Below are 21,017 nucleotides of genomic sequence, written 5' to 3'. Positions count from 1 at the left end.
CAGAGGGAGTACAAATTACATCAAAACAGGTGTGCTAAACAACAGAAAGAACCTGAAAATTGTACATGAATCTCGAACTTTGTCAAAAAAATTCCATAAAGATTAAGAGTCCTGAATGATAGTTTGACTAATAGTTTATTTCTAAATTTCAGAAACTTCAACTAGCCTTATTGGCAATGAATGGTGTGGTGGCCGACTCAAAATTCAGAAAATACCAATCACAAAGCCTTGAAGCATGCATGACCATTGACCAACAGAAGAAAGCATAAACATGCATGCATGTAGAGTGCAAATGCTTGCACATCATTGAAGAGAAAATCACATCAACGAAAACCCTAAGATTTTCAATAACGACGGCCTTGAGGAAGGACAAAATGATCTCAATGACTCTTCCACTTGCTACAGTTATTCGCCAAATCCATCCCCTAAATATTTATGAAATTTTTCAGTTCAAAGACTTGAAAGAAAATGGATGCAAAATATAAAAATTAAAGTTGATTAATTTGTGTTTTTTTGTTTACTTTTAGTGAATCTAATCATTTTATTAGAAAAAGGATGGAGAAAGATTGGTGTCATTAATCTGCTTCATGGGAAAGAATTAATTAAATGATGTGACAATATAGTGGAATTTAGAAAATTGACAAAGATTTATCATGAAAATGATCTCTAAGTTAACTTGAATGGAATCAAATTACTTTTATCATAGGATCACAAGCAATCGTTCCTTTTACGAAGTGAATATTTAAATTCTACGTTAAACAATAACTCATTGTTCTAAAAGATTTAAAACATTATTATTGTTTTGAGAATTTGTTTTGATAGATGAATATTTTAAAATATTTTAAAACAGTGATGTTTGTTACAAGTGTATTTATAGTTCTTGAACAATGCTTAAGCAAAATAAGAAAAGATATAGAAGGAGGTGGATGGGGTCCAATTGAATTGGAAGGAATGGAGATAGAGGGCACAAGCATACCGAAAAGGAGTTCTGAAACTATAAGAAAACTCCTCTTTTCCCTTCTTCTTTTTTTTGGCTCGTTCTCACCCCGAAGTTCTAAAATTAACCCCAATGCAAGTTAACTCACGCTGAGTACCGAACTTGAATTAATCTACGTTGCCTACGACTAACAGCAGTTAAGTACCGTTGGAAGAATGAAAAAAAAAAGAGAAATTCTTACATGAACTCTTACCTAAGAGATCATTCTTACACCCAACCAATTAAAATCAAACATCTCATTAAAATAATAAAAATAATTAATATCATAATTTTTTCTCATAATTTTTAATATTTCTCTCTCCTTTTTCCACTTTCTTTAACCAACAAAAACCACCCACCACCATTTATTGTTTCCATTTCCTTAATTAAAATCACATTTTTTTTAAAGTTAATAACGTGTGTCATATTTTTATTGGTTGGGTGTAAGAATAATCTCTTAGGTAAGAGTCCATGCAAGAATATCTCGAAAAAAAAACTTCACGGGACTAAAGTCCCACCGGCTAAAAAGTATGATACATTTTCTAAGTCTCCTCAAACTGCTTGCGCTAGCTGGCTGATGTCGGCTAGAAAGCGCAAACAAGAAGTTGGAGACAACCACAATATATGCAGACACGAGGACAACACAAAATTTAAAACTAACATGAAAACAACACAATTATAATGCAGCACTTAAAAAGTACAAATTAATATTAAAAAACATATATATATATATATGTGAAATTAAAAGAGATAATTAATCTCTAAAGGTCATCTTGCCTATACTGTTATTTATTTATCTAGTTATAGTGATATTTTCATCTATACACTGGTAAAAGTTTGGAAAATAGAAGTAAAACAATTGAAATGAATACTTGTCCTACACCGATACAATTTTACTAGTCCATGCTTCTTAGAATGTCAATGAGAACTCCCAGCTTCATTACTTGCTTAAGATTAATGTCAATGAAAGATACTAAATCCACCCAATCATGAAATACATGTACGGTTCTAAACTTTTCATATTTAGCCAGCCCTGTGGAGGTTTTTTTTTTTCTTTTTCCATGTAGGCAATGCAAGTTAACTCACGTTCGATACTCAATGTGAGTTAACTTACGTTGGGGTTAATTTTAAAAGTTTGGGGGTGAGAACGAGCAAAAATGAAAGGAAAAAAAAAACAGAAAACTAAAGAAAAGTATATCCACTGCAGAGGGTAGTGCAAAATAACAACTAAAAGAAATAAACCAGATGATGAAAGATCCGAAGGAAAATAAGAGCAAACAAATAACTGAAAGAAAACTAACTACCACACCCACACAGAGGGTGATAAATATACAAACATAAGCGAAAAGAAAGATACCAACAACATAATTCATATTACATTGGTAATATCCATTACCATTACCAGATGTAACAATTACATTGAATATTCTAAGGTTAAAAGGTAAAATTGGTTAAAAGGTAAAATAAAATTCGTCTAACGTTTTTCTAATAAACCAGATACAATTTTGAAGAAATGAAGAATCAACACAAAGATCATGGAATCACCAATCTCTCTTTGATAATCGTAGAGGGTGGCAAAGTGATCCACCAAATTAATATCCATCTACTACAAATTTCATCCACCAAACATTTTTTTTAATAGATTGGATTCAATCCATCCAACTTATTTTTATAATCTAATGGATTAATTGAAATAAAAAATGTCCTAATAATCAAAAACTAAAAACTATTAAAATTAATTTAAAACTAAGAAATTGGAAAAATCTCAAAATACAAAACATAAAATTATAGAAATTTAATAGGGGTGACAAAATTAGTAGTTTTGATGGATAGAATTATTTTCTATTGACTAGGCCTAACCTAAAACAAAAAAAAATTCAATTAAGTCCATTTCGAAAGAAAATTGCTCTTCCCCCTTTTAAAAGTGTTCATTCCCTGGAAAATGTCCAACATGAGTTAACTGACGCTCGGAATTTTTCAACGTGGGTTAACTCACGCATACACTTTTAAGATCGATGAATGAGCAAAAACAAAAAGGAAGAGCAATTTTATATTTAACCCAAGCTCAAATCAATTTTATTTAAAATTTTAATATTAATTAATAAATATTAATTGGGGGTGGTTGATCGGCAGCCACCAATGTTGGCCACTGCGGCTGCTGGTCTGTCGTGCACCATTGTCGTACGTCGGAATGCCGCCATGGGTTACTGGAAAATTGATCGGAGAACTGTCGTGTATCCGCCAGAGTCCGTCGTGGTTAGTGGCGGCCATTGACCACATCAGCCACCCCATCACATTTGTTTTTTGAATTGAGCCACCCCATCACGTTTTTTATTATTTAATTAATATTATGAAATATTTCTGAATTATTTAATTCATTGGCCTTCGTAAAAAAATCATTGGGCTAAACAGAAAAATTATTATTAGGTCTTGCTACATAAAATATGTTTGGACATATTTCAAATTAATAATACAGTAGGTTACTACCCCCACCCCTCTTAAAAAAATACAGTAGGTTATTAAATTATTGTGTAGTGGGTTATTAAATTAGTTTACGAAGAAAAAAATAATACACTTTAAAATATAGATTGGATGGACATCCATCTATTAATAATCTAACTAGTCCCCCTACCCGTGCTATCGCACGGGCATTTATAGTCTTGATTATAAAAAGTATAGTATCAAGTAGGGGTGTTCGCGGTGCGGTTTGGTTCGGTTTTGAGCAAAAAAGTCATCCAAACCGCGAGATTAAAAAGCATGCGGTTTGGTTTGGTTCGGTTGATTTTGAAAAAGTCATCCAAACCAAACCAAACCAAACCAATGCGGTTTGGATTGGTTCAGTTTGTGCGGTTTATCGCTTGATAAAAAAATATTACATTAACTCTAATATTGCCAACTTGTTACAAAATAAACATAGGACATTTTATTTTGATGTTTATATGATAAAATATTAGGTAAAACTTATATCAAAATAGGTAAAATTAAGAAGAAACATAAGCATGAAATAAATTATTGGGAAGTAAAGAAAACAAATTCGTTACTGGAAATGAATTGAAAGAGATGGAAAGGAATTATAATCGAACCTGATGGTGCAACGATGGAAAAATCGAATCAAAAGAGATTATTCTTGAGCTATGAAATTGGGCTAGTACATATTTAAGTAATATTCATTATTCTTGCGGTTTGGTTTGGTTTGGTTCGGTTGCTGAGATGCAAACCGCAAACCGAACCGAACCGCGCGGTTCAGTGCAAAAATCATCCGAATTCATCCGAACCAAGCGCGGTTTTTTGCGGTTTCGGTTTGGATTGGTTTGGTTTGCGGTTTTTCTATTGGGTTGGTTCGGTTTTGAACACCTCTAGTACCAAGCCAAGTATCATATAGTAAGAAATCAAAATACAGTATATAAATGAAAAGTAAACTCTTCCCTCCCTTCCCTCTTAGTCTTTAAATCTTGGTAACTTTCTAATTTTTTTTAGGAAAATAAACTTGCATTATAGTTTTTTTTCAAAGAGGAAACTTGCATTATAAACTGGGACCAGAAGTACCCAAAATAGAAAGATACAAAAGTAATACTAATTGATTTAAGTCTTAGTTTTAGTTCCAATGAGAATATGGTGAATAGTATTGCTTCCCAGTCATATTTCAATCTACCTCGTAAGCTATGGAGATTTTTTCATGTGTCATAACTTAACTATTGCCTACGAAATAATCAGAACCACGTATTTACTATAAAATAATTAATAGTTTAGATGAGTAGCAAATGAAATAATTAGATGATGTTAGCATATATAACAGAATAGTTTTATCCTACATTGGTAGAATAAAGCAAGAGCAAGGCAAATGAGCATAGTCACTGAAATAATATCACAAAGGTGGGCTCTGCCAAAAAAAAAATAGACAAAGGTCCGATATATAATTAGAAAAATGAAACTGAACCACACCTATCATTATGAGGTGTATATGACACTATTATTACTCTTAAAATGAAAACACACCAGCAACAAAATTTCAAAGCATTAGTAACCAACAGTGAATGTTATAAAATATTAACCAACATTTCGATCAAATTTACATGCTTGCAGAAACTAAGCAGATACAAAACAAATTCCTAATGTTGTGTATTGAAAGAAGAAACCAAAATCATATGAACACTCATCTACTGCTGCTACGATATAATTACTCCTTTAATTGTTAAGAAGCTCTGTGTATTGCAGAATGCTAAAGTAATGATATCTATAATCTACATTAGTGCAATGTCAATGCAGACTTTAACAGAAAGAAAGTACATGTGTTTCTTTGTTTAAGAGGTTGCAAATAATTCTCAAGGGAGTTAAAATCTTAATAGGATAATGTGTCATGTATCAAACTTGACACACACTATGCTATTTTGCGACATTTGCAAAATCTATGTTCAACTTAAAAAAAATTAGTTAACACTATTGCACTTAAACTTGATGGTAGCTTAGACATCGCCTCTTTGCAAAAATGTAACACAGAAGTTTGGTGTCATACTTCTTTCTCATTGCCATTGGAATTTGAACCAAAATCATTGGATAAAAGCAAACAGATCCTTCAACGTCATCAACCTTGTTTGGTTATGCAAATTGAATTGAGAATTATGAAACATATTCATAAAACTCTTCCTTGTCATCGACCAAAGATGTCACATAGTGTCTCTAGCTTCCACTCTTCCTTGTCAACATCGACATAAAACTGATTGGTACCCTCAAGGATCAGCTCATCAGGCTTTTTCATGAACTTCCGAGTAATCATCAGAAGATGATGGTAGCGAAACAAAACAGAACTTACTGCCATGCTAAATAAATTCACAAATACTACTACTAACAACAAAAATAAATTTGATCTTCATCTCATAAAGATAAGCATCATTAGTTTCCTCTTAAACATGCTCCAACGGAACTGCAATTATTAAAGTAAACATGATATTAGAAATATTAGAAAGAGTTAAGTTTGGAACAATGTAAATCATGTGGCAAAGTAAATTATAGTGAGTTATATTTGCATCATATCAAAAAACTTTCTTTTTGATTAAGCTTCTATGAAACATTCATGATCAATAGATGAAAAATAAAATGCAGCAAACCAACGATCAACCATCTACATGATCAATAGATGAAAAAACCTTCACTTCAGCTTCTTCATGTTGTGCCACCGTCTCAAAGTTTCCGGCAATGCTCACCCATTACACGCATAGAGAGAAAGGCCGAGCACAATTGGAATCTAGGTAAAATGATAAAGATAAGGCAAAGCTTATTTTTTAAGAAGTTAGAGCAAACCTTGTTAAAATTTTTCAAAAGTTGCAACACAAATATGACCATTGCTTCCAGCAGCAAACAACTTTGCACCAAATTTGTCCACCTAAATGAATTACTTGGCAAAATCAATTATTTTGAGGATCGAAACTAAAATTGGCATATTCAAAAGATGTTCAAATAAAATGTCTAATTTGTAAAGTCAAGATATCAACATTAAAACCAAGACTACATGTGTAGAAACCTCATAAATCTGCATAGGACTTGAATTCACTCCAAGTTGGAACTCAAAAGGAACAGGGTGCCAATGAATTAAAAAAGAGTAATAATCTTTAAAATTTTCTATGCATATAAAGAAGATTGATATGAGGATATTTGCCATTGATGTTAGAATAATATGTGCAGTTGAGATTAGGTAAGCATGCTCGCGGTCTCACCTTTTATACTTTGTTCTGCAACAAATAGCACCAACCATGCCTAACACAGTTAAAAGTGGAAATCTGTAAGTTAGAGAGAGAGAGAGAGAGAGAGAGAGAGAGAGAGAGAGAGAGGCAGTAACAGAGAGTGTATACCAAATTGTAAGGAAGCAAAATTAAGAGAATCCAGTTGAAGCCACACGCTCTTGTCCTTTCGGCGAACGACAACATTAATGAAAACAAACAAATTGCAATAATCAGGAAAAATCAAAAGACAGAGAGAGTTAAAACCAAAAGGATCCAGTTTGGGACCATTCAAACAATTTTCTTTAAGAATGGCAAATATAAATAAATAAGTATAACGAACGGTTCAGATAATTTACATCCATCTTATACAACAATAAATAAACTAATAGGGTTGGGTTTGCATAAAATATGAACTAAATGTCGGTGTCCATCACCTGTTTTGGATTGAATTCAACAATGAATGTTCGCCATTTTAGTCGAATAAGCTCGAGATTTTCATAGTCATCGTTAATAGTGGCTAACCAATCAACTTTTACTGCACATAGACAAACAAACATTATACTAAATCAACATACGCTGCAATGATATATAAATGACATAATTCGGATATGTATGTCTCAGATTCTTTCTATAATTAAAAAAATCATGCTAATTTTCAGTTCCATCACATTATAACTCTAAGTCCGATTAAAGTCATCATATGAAATCTATATAAATAAAACAACATTACGCACGCAACACATACTGATTCATAGTTTGATTGCAACACATACTGATACATAGTTTGATTACCAATAGTGGTCAACCCTGCACAAATCATCAGAAATTATAGAAACAACACAAAGATGGACAAATGCACCAGACTCAATTTTTTCTTAAAAAAAAAAACCAAATTTTCAAATCCTTTTTAGTTAGCATTTTACAAAAACAGTATATTCATTAAAATTTGGCAACATAACGTAATCATATAACATTGATTCATAGTTTCCCAAACGGAGAATACGATAACAAAAAAGAAAAGCTTCATAGTTTGCACATAAAAATCTTAAACTGACTTACTGACCTACTCTATACCACTAAACAGCAAATACAGAAAAGACACAAAGGAATACTAAACAAAAAACGCATTATAAAACATAATAGAAAATAATTGGACTCAAATGTTTGTATTGAAGATGAGATAGATATATGAATGCAATTAGCTCCACAGATAATGTAATAAGATTCAAGAAACATGTTATTGGTTTGAAATATGATGACAAATATATATATTCAAGTTCAATTCAGCACCTGTCATGCTGTGCAAGGCTCTCGCTGTTTTTGCCTTGATATCAAATCCGATTTCTGTATCCATTAGCCTGTTGGTTGCGCAGCAGTATAGAAGAAAGAAAAGGAAGATGATTTCAATTGGCCTTGATTTCACCACCGTAACCACCGACCATCTACCATAGTTCCACTTCAGGCACTGTCACCACCTCTGTAACCACCGACCACCATTCATTTTCTTACAATCTTCAACCGTTCTTCCTTTTTTCAATCCCAACTAAACCGAACCACATCTTGAGCAGTGGAAACAAAGAACGTTAAAAAAGGGAAGAGGAAACAGATTCTGTGAATTGGAGAAGAAATGGTAGAGGTACGATGATGGCAGGGAGAAGGAGGTGAGGAAAGGAAGACGAAGAAGGGGAAAAGATGGAGAAGAGGAAGATAGAGGGAGAGAGAGAGAGAGTGAGAGAGTGAAGGATGCAAATCGCATAAGAAATGAAACAACATTTATTAATTGCAATTGAATTTGAATTGATTGTTGTGATGTGTGCAAGCCAACATTCAGATAAGATCAAAGGCTGATATGATAGTGGTGCCTAAGGATAGAGATCCAACGGTCAGCATTGTTTGGAGCCAAAAAGATTAGGTTTAGGGTTGGCACATTTTCTTAACATTGTTATTAGTATTAGAAATAAGTTAGATAATGGACGGATCATATGGATTTTATATTAAACAGATTGGATTGAATGGATTTTTTTGAAAAACATTTAGCGGAGTTTAATGGATTAATGAATTGTTTTGATCCATCCATTAGGATCCAAAATCATATTCATCCAATCCATCCATTTTGTCACCCCTAGGTAAATGTTATTTTGATTTGAGGAAGATGATCAAAAGGTTGAATCACCAAGTCTTCCGATTTCATCCTTCTTCTCTCTTAGAAGAAAAAAAATTACTTTTATAAGTAGTTTTTCCTTGTTGTTTCTGCTTCACCCATCTCAAGGAGATGACTTTACCAAGCTGGAGAATTTATCATCATTAGGATATATTTTTCAACCATTAGGATATTTTTTGGAAAACGCTTAATATCGCAAAACATTATTTCTTGAAAAAACACGAATAGGCTGACAAAGGGTAAAACGTTGAAAACAAGTATCTTTTCCTCATCACTCTGAATCAGAATAGTGCATTAAAGGATGGGGAAGGAAGATGGGCTTCCTTATCTCTCTTGTTGCCTTCAATCCAAAAAACTTCGTTTCATCGGTTGTACCTTTGTTTGTGCTGAGTTGGAGCGCGCTGAGTCTCTGAGTTTGATTGGGTTTAAGGATGATATGTATTTTCCTTCCTACTAAACTGCATTGCTTTAAAGATCAAACTTCAAATCCTAAAAGATATAAACCAGTTCTTTAATTTTGAAAGATTTTTTTTATCATTCTCAATTTAACTTTGTGGAATGAAATAGAATGGACTATGAAATGGAATATTGAATTTTATGCTATTTTGAATTCGAGCTTGACATGTTGTTGTTTTGTACTGATGATACAAGTTGATTGTTTTGGTACAAGAAGAATAGAAGGATGACGAGGAATGGATAGATTGTTTTGTACTAGTGTTGTTAACTTTTCCATCTTGTTATCTAGTGCAGGGAAATGTTTGAAGTAGAGGGGGCAAACAGACACATTAGAAAGATGTTTAGATAAGGACCCACTCATGAATTATTCCAACCGCTCATGTATTGTGCCAAAGAGAAGATCTACCGGTGACAAGGCTTTTGTGAAGCATTCGTGGAATTGTCGTCGTGATATATAGCAATGCTCATATATTTTTCTACCATTATCATCAGCACTGCAACACATGCTCATTTGAAGATATATGTCTTTACTCTTGATGGATCAAATGCATACCTCGCATGGTTTAGTATCTTTTGGATTTCGTACTTGTGCATCCATTCTCACGCTTCCAATCATAACTGCTCCAACTCTGAAGACTTGAGAATTCTTTGATGTTGTGCAACATATCTATAGAGAGGCTCAAGGAGCCTTCTGAAGGGATTTCAAGAGGGGTTTTTCGAAAATTTTAATCCTCTTAACGGAACAAATCCCATTGAAACGGATCTTGATTAAATCATTAATCACAAATCATAAACACATACTTAAACACTTTAAAGATTCATATGTTTATCTCTTGAAGTGCAGAATCTTTGTAGCAGAATCGTTTCTGATCACAAGCAAAGCAACGTAGCGATGCCTCTACTCAGTCCACACGAACAGAATTACTTCGATGACCGGTGGTAGCCAATTTAAATGGAGCTTCAGAGAGATAGGGTTTAGAGAACGGCGGCCAGGGTTTCAAACTTTTTAGAATTAAGTTAAGTGTTTTCAACTCATAACTTGTTTCAGTACAAGGGTTCTATTTATAGAACCACTCGTATCCTCAAAAAGCCAAACACTTAAGTATATTATACCTTACGGGGCACTATATTTCACTTAAACACACCGTACCTTACGGTAGACCGCAATTCTCTATTTTCATGTATATTATACCTTACGGTGCACTATATTTCACTTAAACACACCGTACCTTACGGTAGACCGCAACTCTCTATTTTCATAAATTAAATAATAAGTCATACTTAATTATTTAATTACTAATAAGTTCTATTTATTTCTCTCATCTATATGTCCTTTGTATGTGTGACCCCTATAGAATCCCATAACGTTGGCAATAATATTAAATCACATATTTAATATTATAAACAGTTAGCGGTATCTAGCAACACATCACTGCTACCCAAGTGACTAGAATGTCATGTGATCTTACAAAACCTTTCTGTGATAATGATCATGTGTATAATTACCCTTTTGCCCTCATGTCTATATTGAACACAAGACATAGCATGTCACCCTTGTCCAGTTCAATATTAGGCCCGTAGACATTTCTCCTGTTATGTAGGAGGGACAAATTCCATCTAGGTCACTCATGTCCCTCAACATGATTTGTGGAGTACCTACCAACCAACTCTATAGTCATCCTATTACATACAACATTTGAATGGTGATAAAGCACTCGACTCCAACATCTAGGGTACATAGTGGTTTCAAGTCAAATGGTGGAATACACCACTATCACTATGAGAATATCTTATGACACTTTTCATAACTTTTACTATGTAGTATTCTCATGGTGGGTCAATCCAATATAAATATTACTCCTAGGATTTATATCTATGTGAAGACTTGGTAACTCTTTATCCATGATCTGTGAAATATGATCATCAGTATACCCACATGATAGTCTTCATGCTTTAATGATATACCACTTCACAATAAAGCTTGACTATGAATATTTTAAGAACATTGTCCTTATATTTAATGGGGTCTCACAATTAAGTTATACTTAATATTCCATTAAACGAACTAACTATTCTAAGGACTTTATTATTTTGAAACAAAACAAAATCAACAAAGAAATGCCTTGTTATTATATATTCGCAATATATATATCTATATCAATATTATGATACAGAGTTAAACTCAATCAATATAGATTGGCTATTAGGGCTTACTCCAACACCTTCATGTAATAATGGAGGAGGGTTGGAAGAGTTTGTGCGACCGAGTAGCATATTATGTTATGTTTGAATATTTTCATTTTGATGATTTGTATATTATATTGTATTTGGATATTTTCATTTGCATATTTTATGGATGTATCATATTGTATTTGGATCTAAACTTGTCTTCCAACACATATCCCTGTAACCACTAATCTAACCAGAATAAATTCTTTGTCCCATCACCAACCACCCTTACCAGTCTCTCATCAAACCAATTTCCCACCCTCCAATCTTACACATTTACGAATGGCTAAAATATCCCTCCACTAACTGGATCTAGATCTCCCTCCCTCCTTCACCCTCCCGTCCTCCTCACATTCTATCACTGCATCTTCTTACAACTTCACAACAATTACTCAACTTGTTTGACAAAATCAACCATAACAATCATTATTAGTTCCAAATAACTACCTAACAACTAAAAGTTAATAAATTCCTAAAATCCTAAATAGACATATATTAGATGATTTAGGTCATGCAATCACACAATACATCATTAAATTAGGGGAATAATTAAAAGGTAATGACCAACATTTTTGTGGTTATCGTCCATGCATGTAAAGGAACCCCAAATAACCGCAACCAAATTCATCTTTCTTGATTTGACAACGTTGGATACCAAACACTAAATTCCTCGAAGAAAGAGATAAAAAATTCAATTTCCATGCCCCTCCTTTACTAGAAGAGGATATGAAGACTTTTGTTCCACCCGTAGACACAATCTGAATGTCGGTAAATCCCGCATCTACAATTTGTTGTTGTAACTACGTATTATATCACAATCAGCCACCGTCTGCACCACCCTCTTACACGCCTATTGCCTATCTGTCAAAGTAACTTTAAAAGATAACATATACCCTCCCTTGAAGGAAAATCAAATTACAGAATAAACAGAGGAATAAAAATTTTGATTTTCTTTCCTTTGATCATCACGAATTTGTCATGAATCAGTGATTCGATTGTTACCTCGAAGTGTGCAGTTTGGAATCTCGATCACAGCTAAGCAAGCAGCAGAGCCTCTAGCAAGTCCACATGAACGGTGCTCCTCCAAGTCACGGTGCTAGTCAAGCAATCAGAAGTTTCAGAGAATTAGGGTTTCTCAAAAACGTATAACTCTGACTTCAGCACAAGGGTTGTATTTATAGAACTCCAAGTGTGCTATGCAAGTCAGATTTCACTATTGGGCTTCCGTAAGCCCAATAACGAGTTTAGTCTTTTGCTAACTAATTAGCGTTATTTACTAAATGCACCTGATGACATCTGTAACACCCCGTATTCCCAACGTAAAAATTTCATAAATAAATCAGAGTTTTTCATCATAACTCAAAGACCAAACATCATTTTCACGTCAAACCAAAGCCACTAGAAAGCTAACAAAATTATCTAAAACTTTCATGTTTACGCCTAATACCAATTCTGTACTGATCAATACCAGTTTTCATTTTAAATTCGGAAAAGTTGTGCTGAAAGTCCATAAAAATTCACTGTGACCTACGTGCAGTAATTTGACCATAACTCAAGTTCTATAAATCCTATTGACGTGAGACCAATGACATTAGAAAGCTAACATCCATACCTACAACTTTCGTGTTTACACCTAAGATCAATTCCGCACTGATCAATACAGGTTTTAATATCAAAATTCGAGCAGAATGCAGATTTTCTCCAAGTTTCACCTAATCTCATGGTTCTAACCTCAAAACTACTTCCAATAATCATCCTATGGATTATCTAAGGTTTGTACACAATTTCTACATCAATTCAACAAGTTTTCATCATCTAATCATCAAATCTCTCTCAAAACCCTAATTCTCAAATTCTCACAAACTCTCCTCAACTTATTAGATGTAATCTAATGATTTAACAACTTAATATTAATGCAAGATAGTCTCACCCTCACCTTAGATTAATTCCTGAATCAGCGGCAACGTTCTTCTTTCCTAAGGTCTTCTCCTCTTCTCTTGACTTTTCTCTCCTCTTCTCTTCTTTCTTGTTCTCCTCTTTTCCAAAAAGCGGTTTCCGGTAAACTCTTTCTAACCTAAACTTCTCTATTTATAATACTAAACGCTCTTCCTAAATCTATTTTGGCCCAACAACTTATTCTTCTTTCTATTCTAACCCCCTTCTTATTTCTCTTACACCTCAAAACTACTCTATTCCTCATAATCTTATTTATTTCTAAATTAAATATATCTCTCCCCCACTTAATAATAATAATACACCAATAACAAATATATCTCTAACAAATAACAAATATATTTCTACACCAAATAACAAATATATCTATAACAAATAACAAATATATTTCTACACCAAATAACAAATATATCTATAACAAATAACAAATATATTTCTACACCAAATAACAATTATATTATGCTAGTAAATACCAACATATAACATAAGAAAATATCACTCATCAAAATAAATCGGCTAAATCATAAAAAGACATCTAATCTCAAAACTACCTCCAAATCTACTTACTCTAATAATTCTCATATTCTAATAAATAATAGAATAATGCCACATAATAAAATACTAACACCTCATATAAATAAATAAATAAATCACATAAATAGACTCTAACTTAATAAAAATAATTAAATAAAAAGGAGGGCGTTACAACTCTCCCCAACTTAAAAGAATTTCGTCCTCGAAATTCAAAGCACAAGAAAAAATAAATTTAGTTATTAATTCTTCAAACAAAACACAAAACCACATCAAAGTTAGTCAGGTAAACATGATCACGTAATAAAACATAACTACTAACTAGAAAACATGACGACACGACACAACGACTCATCTACTTGGCCGGACGGACCGACCTGCTCTGATACCAATTGTAACACCCCGTATTCCCAACGTAAAAATTTCATAAATAAATCAGAGTTTTTCATCATAACTCAAAGACCAAACATCATTTTCACGTCAAACCAAAGCCACTAGAAAGCTAACAAAATTATCTAAAACTTTCATGTTTACGCCTAATACCAATTCTGTACTGATCAATACCAGTTTTCATTTTAAATTCGGAAAAGTTGTGCTGAAAGTCCATAAAAATTCACTGTGACCTACGTGCAGTAATTTGACCATAACTCAAGTTCTATAAATCCTATTGACGTGAGACCAATGACATTAGAAAGCTAACATCCATACCTACAACTTTCGTGTTTACACCTAAGATCAATTCCGCACTGATCAATACAGGTTTTAATATCAAAATTCGAGCAGAATGCAGATTTTCTCCAAGTTTCACCTAATCTCATGGTTCTAACCTCAAAACTACTTCCAATAATCATCCTATGGATTATCTAAGGTTTGTACACAATTTCTACATCAATTCAACAAGTTTTCATCATCTAATCATCAAATCTCTCTCAAAACCCTAATTCTCAAATTCTCACAAACTCTCCTCAACTTATTAGATGTAATCTAATGATTTAACAACTTAATATTAATGCAAGATAGTCTCACCCTCACCTTAGATTAATTTCTGAATCAGCGGCAACGTTCTTCTTTCCTAAGGTCTTCTCCTCTTCTCTTGACTTTTCTCTCCTCTTCTCTTCTTTCTTGTTCTCCTCTTTTCCAAAAAGCGGTTTCCGGTAAACTCTTTCTAACCTAAACTTCTCTATTTATAATACTAAACGCTCTTCCTAAATCTATTTTGGCCCAACAACTTATTCTTCTTTCTATTCTAACCCCCTTCTTATTTCTCTTACACCTCAAAACTACTCTATTCCTCATAATCTTATTTATTTCTAAATTAAATATATCTCTCCCCCACTTAATAATAATAATACACCAATAACAAATATATCTCTAACAAATAACAAATATATTTCTACACCAAATAACAAATATATCTATAACAAATAACAAATATATTTCTACACCAAATAACAAATATATCTATAACAAATAACAAATATATTTCTACACCAAATAACAATTATATTATGCTAGTAAATACCAACATATAACATAAGAAAATATCACTCATCAAAATAAATCGGCTAAATCATAAAAAGACATCTAATCTCAAAACTACCTCCAAATCTACTTACTCTAATAATTCTCATATTCTAATAAATAATAGAATAATGCCACATAATAAAATACTAACACCTCATATAAATAAATAAATAAATCACATAAATAGACTCTAACTTAATAAAAATAATTAAATAAAAAGGAGGGCGTTACAACATCTCGTCATTACGTAATTTTTATGTATTTTTCATCACAATTTGGAGTTCACATGCCGACTTATGCAGCAAAAAGCGCAGAAAATTGAAGAAAATGCAAAGAATTAAAACATGTCACGATTTGGTAAAAACATGACACGATTTGGTGAAGGCCTAAAGCATTGATTCGACATTAAGGAAACGTGTCACGATTGGCAAAACTTGACACGATTTGGAGAAACCCTAATTCAGTTTCTTGCTCCACAAGGTGAAAACGTGTCACGATTTACTTAAAATGTGACACGATTTGGGCGAACTTCTGTGCCTATTTAAGATGAAGTCTATTCCAAAAACAAGGGTTACGAATTGAGGAGAGCAAAGTGCGATTTTGAGACTACAAGACGGATAGGAGGGCGATTTCTTCATCCTTCTATCAGTTTACGTATGTTTTAATTCCTCTAATGATTATGTTATTTGTAAACATCATTATGAGTAGCTAAATCCATTAGAGGTTAGGTCAGAGATGATTCTTTGTAACCATAATTGAAACATGTTGCTGTGAAACTCTATTTATTGTGAATGATAATCTAGTCTTTATTCAATTCAATTGTTCTTAATGCTTTTTATATGTTGATCAAATATAAACATGATTTAGTGAGAACGAATGACTACTGACCCTAGCTTTCGACTTAGACCGAATTGAATTTTTCTAATAAACATGGTTAATCTAGGAATGGATAATCGTTTGTTAGTGATATTAGGTTAACGTGCTTAAACCTTCAAAGATTATTAGACCACCTAAGGAATTAGGGGCTGTAGTTTGAGAAGAGGGTCCTAACTCAAGGGATTGATTAGGGCTATTTTGTTAACTATCGTGGGACTAGAAAGTCATTCATAAGAATAGGTGTAGTATACCAATTAGGGGAACATAGATGATTCGAAAGACCTAAACTCATCTCTCTCTTATTCTTAAAAACCAATTTTATTTTCCGTCATTACTTTTAGTCTCTCGATGCTATCACTCGAGAGATCGCGAGTAGAGGTAGGTCTATATTCATGTATAACCTTTCGAGCTTATTTCATATAAATAATCGACTATTTTGCCACCAATGCATCAGAAGTTAGTTGTTCTATGGATCTCGTGTGACACACGATAATTAATAGCTACAAAGTTAATTCAAAGTAAAAGTTTGATAAAAAAAATTAGACAGTATGCCTAAGTTATACACTGTTTTGTTCAAACAATATTATGACATTACAAAATGGTAAAATATGATTTGACTGATATATAATTTTTTATATAGTGATTGTATGCGTAATTATTAAACTAACTTTTTTAATACCACGGGTTTGACCAACTCTCGTTACGTGTATCTAGTCATTTTTATATTACCTTCCTTTTATACTTAAAGCATTTTTTAAATATAAACAAAGAGTTCAGGACTATGAAATTTTTATCATATAGCTGACCAGTCTCTTCTGAATTTTCTTGAGCTTACTTTAGAGTATTATTTTTCATAGTCATGGTGAATAATTTTTGGGCTTTGCGTAGAGAATTAACTCAAAACAATGGCTCTAGCCGTCCTGCTCAGCCTGATAGTCAAACTCGCAATAACCATCAATCAACAAATGGTTACCTCACAACACCACAATCCATGATGCAAAGACCCCAAAATCATCATCTAATGGATGTCAACAATCAAACAACAAATGGTTTTACTCATCCTGTTCAGCATGACGTTCAAACTCACAGTAACCATCAATCAACAAATGGTTACCTCACAACACCACAAATCATGCTCCAAAGACCCCAAAATCATCTCATGGGTGTAAACAATTTCAACCAAGGTATCAATCTTATTATTAATGTCTTTTATTTTTGGTACAAATTAATGTCTTTTTTTAAACTTCATATCTTAAAAATAAAAATTTGTGTTAGTGATAATAATCCACCATAAATTTGTGTCGTCATTTAATTTTTGCACGTTATTTGGGTTTGTTTGTATATGAATTTTCAAACATCAAATGTACAATATATGTGAACATGTGAGTGAAGAACAATATATTTAAACACAAAAAGCTCATATTAAAATAAAATCATAGATTTGAATTTCGATAGTTCATAGCAAATCAACCAAAACACGAAAAATGAAATGAAAAAGTAAAGGTAAAGAACGAAACCACTATATGAAAGTAGATTAAACAATGTTGAGGCTCTCTAATAGATTTGTTTTTATTGTTATTATCATTACTATTATGACTTTAAGTTAATATTTGTTTCACATGTCAAATGCAGGTAGGTACCAGAGGAATAACAGTGTTGATGTTGCAACTCTGTCAATGAGGAATTTTCCCTTTTCTGCCAATGATACTACATCATTCATAACAGCAGCTCGATATGGTCGAGCGCTACCCTTAGGATCTGGTCTAACAAGTAGCCCACAACAACATATGAGCTCACCCAACACTACTCTTCTTTCTTCATATCATCCAAACATAGCTCGAAATTCCTCATCCAACACTGTTGGTTCCCAAGGTTTTGTAAATTGGTCTCGAAATCCTTCGAGACCGATTATTCAAAATCAAAGGAACTCTCGATATCATCCATATGGAGAGGGTTCAAATCATAGGAATAATTCTTTTTTATTAAACGATTCCAACCTTCGTCCAACTGGTCATACGAATAGATTTCACAGTGTGAATGATGGCTCTATTCCAAGTTCAACTCCTCCTCCATTTTGTCCTATTAACAGTAATGATTTGAACATGCTTCTTTCTTCTGGCAATGCTAACTGGGATTCAACTCGTGATACATCAACGAGTCATCGTGTGTTCGACATTCGAGACAACGAAGCTAGGAATAGATCAACTCCTCCTCCATTTTGTCCTATTACCCGTAATGAATTCAATCCTCATGCAAGTGTTGATATGAATATATTTCATGTGAATGATGGCTCGATACCAATTACAACTTCTCCATTTTGTCCTATTAACACTGAGGATATGAGCATGTTTCTCTCTTCTGGTAATGATAATCTGGATTCAGGTCGTGAGACATCAACGAGCCATCGTGTGTTCGAAATTCGAGACACTGATGTTTCGAGAAGGTCAATGACTCCTCCTGATAACTGTTATGAAGCAATACAAACTGAAAAGAAAGAGCTACTTCTTTTCAAGGATACAGTTCCTACAAGCCCAGTGACTGAAGCTGCTGATGCAAATCAAAATGATGATGAGCGTTTGGATCTCTCGCTTCACTTATAAATTATGAATATCTTATGTCCTTTTGGTTTAGTGAATCGTCACTTTTTCTTCCTCATAATAAAATTTAGATGTGTTACAACTCTCATTAGAGATGACTCTCATTGCTGTATTTTTTTTGTTTTGTTTTGTCCACCATGTAATACAATGAATTACTTTATGATTACAATCGAAATTCTAGCGACTTACTTTTATTTGAAAATATATTTTTCTTTCGGTGTGTTACTTTATACATAGCTTTGTTTTAAACGGGTTCTCATAAATAGACGGTAAAATTAAACCTCTCGAATTAATCGATCATTGTGTCACTACCGAGTTTTAAAAAAAATATACATACTTTCAAGCAAAACATAATTTTAATGAAAACAAAAGTTTTTGGGTAGTTTTAAACAAAAACTATTTTATTTCAAAATAGGTGAATTAAAAATATATGGATTTCTTTATCAAAATAAAAATAAAAATAATATATGGATTTGTATAGCGACAACACAATTTGCGAGTAATACGACTTTGTTTATTTTGATTTCCTGTCTTTGTGAGGTGTATTTTTTATTTTCCGTCTTAGTACTGTGTTTATTTGATTCATGTTGAATGATTATTAACTTTGATCAAATGCAAATTCAATAAATGACTTTTGCGTCGTCAACGTTGCAGATTAGGAAACATGAGTATTTCGGTGGCTTGAATATATTTGTAGGCATATGTAATCTACCGTTTTATGCTATTAAAATAGATGTTGTGAGTTTGCTCGCAGAGTCATCGTTTTGTTTTTAGCGACTTTGAATATGTATTGTATCGATGTACTCAATTAATTTGAATGAATGAATATCGTTTATTTGTTTATTTTAAAAAAAAATCAATCTGATGAATTTAAAAGATAATTTTCGCTCTCTAATGAGTTCTATAAAATCTATTATTAGAGTTCTATAATAATATTTATCTACAAATAAAAAGAGTAATATAATATTTAGTATTTTTTTAGTAATATCCTTACATAAATAATTTTTTAAAGGATGGTATTAATAACTTATAAGCTTGTTTTTTTTTGACCAAACTTATAAGCTTGTTAAAAAAACTTATATGCTAACTTTAATTATTGTTCGAAATTAAAATGGTATAAGTCTATCAGTTAAAAAGTGATTTCTTTGGCTAGCAATACGACTTTGTTTATTTTGCTTTCCAGTCTTTGTGCGGTGAATTTTTTTTATTTTATGTCTTAGTACAATGTTTATTTGATTCAGGTTGAAAATTAGCTTTAATCAAGTGCAAAATCATTCAATGACTTTTGCTTTGTTAATGTTGCAGATCCGAAAACATGAATATTTCGGTGGCTTGAATATAATCATATTTGTAGGCATATGTACCCTGCGGTTTTATACTGTTAAACTGGATGATTTGAGTTTATTCGCATATTCATCCTTTTTGTTTTTAGCGATTTTAAATATATATTTTATAAGTATGTATACCCTATCGATTTGAATGAATAAATATCGTTTATTTGTAAAAAAAAATATTAAAATGAAATCAAGCTGATGAATTTAAAAGGTAATTTTCGCTCTCAAATGGGTTTTAATAAAATCTATTACTAGAGTAATATAAATATAGAGTATTTTAATAATAATATCCTTACATAATTTTTTTTAAGGATGGAATAAATATAAATTTGTCAAAAAAAAACTTATAAGTTAAACTTTAATTATTATTTGAAATTAAAATGGTATAATTCTATCTGTTAAAAAGTGACTTCTTTTACTTTCTTTTTTTTTAATATAAAAAAAGTGATTTTTTCCTTTAAAAAAATTAAAAAAGGTGATTGCTAGACCCTCATAATCAACATAACAACATTTTTATAGAAAACCTTTTAACGTATAAAAACCTTTTAACATAAAAAATAATGAACAAACATTCTCAAAATTATATATAAATAAATTAATTATGAAATAAAAATTAGCAAAAGTGCAAGTCCAGAAATGTTATTGTGTAATGAAGAAATTAAA

General features: G+C 32.3%; 1 protein-coding gene and 1 long non-coding RNA gene across 2 annotated transcripts; one reads left to right on the top strand and one right to left on the bottom strand.

The window, feature by feature from the left end:
- Positions 1-5,033: 5,033 nt before the first annotated feature.
- Positions 5,034-8,568, bottom strand: LOC146924798 (uncharacterized). The gene is made up of 5 exons (XR_015010995.1): positions 7,984-8,568; positions 6,823-7,228; positions 6,688-6,727; positions 6,275-6,356; positions 5,034-5,897 (listed from the first exon to the last, which is right to left on the bottom strand). It is a non-coding gene; the product is annotated as an uncharacterized LOC146924798 (long non-coding RNA).
- An 8,714-nt stretch (positions 8,569-17,282) lies between these two features.
- Positions 17,283-19,189, top strand: LOC146924797 (uncharacterized). Its single transcript, XM_085711894.1, has 3 exons — positions 17,283-17,607; positions 18,056-18,621; positions 18,865-19,189. Exons 1-3 carry the CDS (start codon positions 17,283-17,285, stop codon positions 19,021-19,023), a joined length of 1,050 nt encoding a protein of 349 aa, XP_085568020.1. The 3' UTR covers positions 19,024-19,189.
- Positions 19,190-21,017: the final 1,828 nt, after the last annotated feature.

Source organism: Medicago sativa, chromosome 5 (assembly GCF_051527215.1).
Source record: "Medicago sativa cultivar Bolivia chromosome 5, Bolivia_mono, whole genome shotgun sequence".
Taxonomy (NCBI): domain Eukaryota; kingdom Viridiplantae; phylum Streptophyta; class Magnoliopsida; order Fabales; family Fabaceae; genus Medicago; species Medicago sativa.
The sequence above is the reverse complement of the archived record's forward strand: the minus strand, read 5'-3'. Positions and strand labels throughout refer to the sequence as shown.

Coding starts and splice junctions, on each gene's coding strand:
- LOC146924797 (XM_085711894.1), top strand. CDS start 17,283: ATGGTGAATAATTTTTGGGCTTTGCGTAGAGAATTAACTCAAAACAAT. Junction 17,608..18,055: donor TGTAAACAATTTCAACCAAG/GTATCAATCTTA, acceptor TGTCAAATGCAG/GTAGGTACCAGAGGAATAAC. Junction 18,622..18,864: donor GAGACAACGAAGCTAGGAAT/AGATCAACTCCT, acceptor GATGTTTCGAGA/AGGTCAATGACTCCTCCTGA.